The 4,268-nt window shown below is 40.1% G+C and overlaps 1 protein-coding gene across 1 annotated transcript; it reads left to right on the forward strand.

Annotated features, from left to right (window-relative positions):
• Nucleotides 1–3,325: 3,325 nt before the first annotated feature.
• On the forward strand, nt 3,326–4,039 carry LOC119657795. The gene is made up of 2 exons (XM_038064879.1): nt 3,326–3,485; nt 3,555–4,039. The coding sequence occupies exons 1-2, from the start codon at nt 3,447–3,449 to the stop codon at nt 3,945–3,947; spliced, it is 432 nt and encodes a 143-aa protein (XP_037920807.1). The 5' UTR covers nt 3,326–3,446; the 3' UTR covers nt 3,948–4,039.
• Nucleotides 4,040–4,268: the final 229 nt, after the last annotated feature.

The raw sequence follows: 4,268 nt of genomic DNA on the forward strand, positions 1-4,268 counted from the left end.
TGTTAAAAGAATAATAATTTTCGAGGCTTTTGTTCAAATTCATAGTATTTGAATAATGAAGGAGTGGGGGAAGAAGAAAAAGCACTTATAGATCGAAGAAAAGTAAGTTGCACGACAATTGAAACGAGTCAGCAGCGGAGCCTACAGGCTTAACGAACTTGGAAGGGAGCTGTGCATTTTTCGACTCAGTTTCACAGGTAAGGCTCTCCTACCTGAAGGTTAAATATGGCTCAGATGCCAAAGAAATGTTATATACATAATAATAGTCACGACAAACTTCAAACGTGGTTACGTATTATATTCAACGTGGGTGGCGTCAATTTCCAATTTCCTTAGATAACCTCCACGTCAAACTCCAATTTCGAATATTATAAGGATATCATTCATTAGATATACCCTCATTTTAAAATCACCAAGGCATTGTTGCATTTTTGGCCACATATTGCTGCTTTAATCTAATGCTCTTAATCGAATTAATCGAAGGCGGCCTTGACAGCGTAACATATTCCTGAACGCTGAAAGTACACGGGTCTCCGAACCTTATCATCGAGTTGGATGTCAATAACTATTGTAAATATTGGACAATTTCTTTCGGATCTTGATAACGCTACAGATTATATTTCCATCCTTTGCGGAGATCTAAGTGCGGTCTGTAGCCTTGCTCTAGTTGGATTATCATCTTTTGTAGGGTATGTATGATACATCATCATCGATGACCTAAACTCCACGCACTTTTCGAAAATGATTCATAGGGTGTTTATATGGTGAATGGTCGAGGATGGAGTGTGGAACCAGTCTGCTTACTGTCGATTAAGCCTTCGATATGTTCTTTAATGCGTTCCAGAGTTATTTTAGCTATTATCATTCAGCAAGGGCAGTAGCAGGGATCACGCAGATACCCCTCTAATCATACTCAAAAACATCATCCCCTTTTCGGATTTCCAAGATTTCCATATGAGTAAAAGCAGCCGATCTGCGCTAACTACAGCTTGAGTGATAAATAACTCTGCGGGTGGACCTTCAAGCTCAGCAGCTTTACTTTTTTCAATGCATTGATGGCCGAAATTATTTCTCCTCTATTTGAAGGAACAGTCTGTATCCGCATATTACAGCGATTGGCCATTTAATCAACAAAAGGAGGAACCTCGCCACATATGATACTGTTAAGATAAGTGGTGGAGTGTTTTTTCCACCTCTTGAGTGGCTCATCATCGTTAAAGTCTCTCACAGGATCACCGAAAGATTTGCGACCATATGCAAGCTCCTTCGTGATGCGGTATATACTTCTGCACATTGCGATCTGCGGGATCTTCCTCTTCCCACACCAGCGCAATAGCAAATTCTCTCTTGTCACGACGTACAGTACTCCAAAAGTCTCTGGATTTGGCTCAGTATCGGAGTTTTAGCGCGTCCGTTCATTTATCGATCCGTTTTCACGATTCCGCAGTCAGCCAGCTCTTATGACGCCCGTGTGAATCATGCAAGCAGTCAATGTTGAATTTTAGCGGTCGAAGCTCCCCAACCGTGGCAGCAATGGCAGATTCAGCACGCAAGCGAAAGTAAGCGACCATCAGGACGATGCCAACGCCTCTCCTGTCACGCACATACAGGAAACAATTCATAAATCTACTGTTGATCGCGAAGTGGTCGATCTGATTGCTCGTTCGTTGTCGGTTACCTCTTCACTCGAACAATGTGCTATCTATGACGAGGCGGTGGACGTTGTAGGAATCCCCAAACCTCTCACCGTTATTGTTACGGGCGCCGAAACAGTGTTTGCCCATTACATATGCGGTTTTGTGTAGTCAGAGCACACCTGAACTTTCAGATCACAAATCACGATCACAATATAACTTTTAAGAAGCCTCCCATGAACTGAGCGTAATTGCTCGTGGAGAGCATCCTTCTGTACTATTTCGCAACTCTCCGTTGGTGCGTGGCATTGTGAAACTGTGATGCTCCTTAACCTGGACAGAAGCCTTGCAGTCAAAAGTCTGTTAGAAACCTGCTGCTCCTACCACTCGGTTTTCCAAAATAAAGAAGAACATTGCCGCAAGAGGGAAAGGAGCACTCTCCGGAATCCCATCATCTTACTATTCTTAGGCCCAGAATACCAAGCTTATATTGTTGAAATTTCCACTCGAGTTGGAGAAAGTGAGCATTGTCGAGACGCGTGTGCACATTGCTAAAACTCATCATAGTCCGTTTCCAATAGCCAAAAGTTGTAGCCATAAATAAAGTTTCGAAATTTGGGGAGACCTAAAATCTTATCAATTGTCGATTCGTTTATTGAGCAAAGTGTCGAAATAGATCGGCCCCAAAGTAAACAAATGCCCTTCATTATGAGATTAGATATTGTCTTCTATTTGTAGTTAAGTCTAAAATTAATAGACTCGTAGCTTACTCCAAGCCTAGAAATTGTGAGAGAAGACGTGACGGGGTTATTAAACACAGGCCCTACATTGCGTTTTTCAGCGAGAATTTATCTCTCGGGAGCTGATTACTGCCTTTGTGCCCAGCAATTATCTGCTATAGTCAGTCCCCTCGGGATAACGGTTGGTAACAGCCTTAGTTTAACTTGCATTATTTTGAGAACCTCACTTGAGCAAACATCATATCCTTAAGCACTGAACTAAAGATTGACTAATAATTTTAGAAGATTCGATTGCTGATCCTAGTAGTTTTTAAGTGACTTAATTTTCTCGATTATATTGTATCTTTTCATTTAAAACGTGAACAGAACGATGGATGGACATTTAGAACTTTTTCCCTTCAAAATCGTCCTTTGGAAATTGACAAATCCTTGCTGCCAATCAATAATCAACTGTAATTAAAAACTGTCTGAAACCACCCTCACAACGATTATCCTTAAGCTATATGGCTGCTTGACATAAACGTTGGATAGTCCTTCTCGCCAGTTGAACAGGTGCCGGTTTCTAAATCGTCCGAAAATAGAACCACATTCAGCTATTAATTAAGTGCAGTGCATGCATGCTCCTTGAACTTGACTTACGAACAATTCACTTCAGCCACACATAAAATCCAAGTCGCCAAACAACTCCTTCATTGATTAGCCTGAAATTCTATTTTAAGGACATCTTCCAGTCATACTGTGGGAAAGTCTGGCCTCTGCACATTCTCTTGGCTTCTCTCAAGCGACAGTCAACATGTGTTCATTACGGTTAATGATAAATACGAAATAGGAACACATTCCTTGAATGAATGGAGAAAAATGTTTGTGTCACGCAACTATCCTTGGTTCCCAGGGCCTATTTTTAGATGCGACACTACCAGCCAAGCGACGTGGTTTATCTTATTTTGGACGTTGATTTTAAGCAGAGGAAAATTCACTTGAAATGTTTTGATTTTTCCCGGCTCAGTGTCAGTTGTAGTGTGAAATTCGTTGCAACAAGTCCAGAAAGATTCGGTTGGTTTTGGAGCGGAAAATGCAATTGGAAAAATTCTCCAGCAATAGAGAAGATGAAGTGAGTTAAAACCGAAAAATGAATTATTAGAACAATTTTGACTAAATTTGATAAATTTGTTATTCATAGGTTCTGCGATTAGACGAGGAGTTATCTCGGGTGCGCGATCTTTATAAAAATTATCTGAAATTTGTTAGAGGATTCGAATTGTGTGCAATGGAGGTGAATAGATTTTTGAACGTTAACGGAGTATATGTGCAAGTTCTACAAGATACCGAATCGGGCAATGTCGCGAATATTATGCGGAATGCAGAATGCAAGGACCAGAATATAGAAGTCAACATCCTGAAAAAATGTCCCGAAAGTGATTCATGCAAAATATTACTAACCAAGCGAGATATTCTGGAGAAAATCAGAAGAAAGATTTTCGAGCGGAAAAGACAGAAAATGGGTCAAGTTGATGTTGGTAAGAAAAACAAAGTTTGGAGGCCGTGGTTAGGAAGTAAAAGCAGTAAACGATAACCAGCCAAATGTTCCTAGATTTAAGATTTGTTAATTCTGCAATTTTTTTATTAATTTTTGTCTTAATTTGTAATAAATTTTTACTGTACGTTTTATTAATGAAAATGCCTTTGCCTTGTCACATATGTTGTGAAATCTCTGACATATGTTTATTTCAAGTGTTTTCTATTTTAACTGTTGTAATCTTTCAAAATTATCTCTCCCAGATTCCTCGACCTACTTTGCACAAATGGCAAACACTCTCCCAGAACGTTTATAGAGGTTTCATCACACTCGGCACAGAACCTGCAGGTAATGTCCGAAGATATCCCTATCTTCCCT

The sequence above is a fragment of the Hermetia illucens genome, chromosome 5, assembly GCF_905115235.1.
Source record: "Hermetia illucens chromosome 5, iHerIll2.2.curated.20191125, whole genome shotgun sequence".
NCBI classification, from domain to species: Eukaryota; Metazoa; Arthropoda; class Insecta; order Diptera; family Stratiomyidae; genus Hermetia; species Hermetia illucens.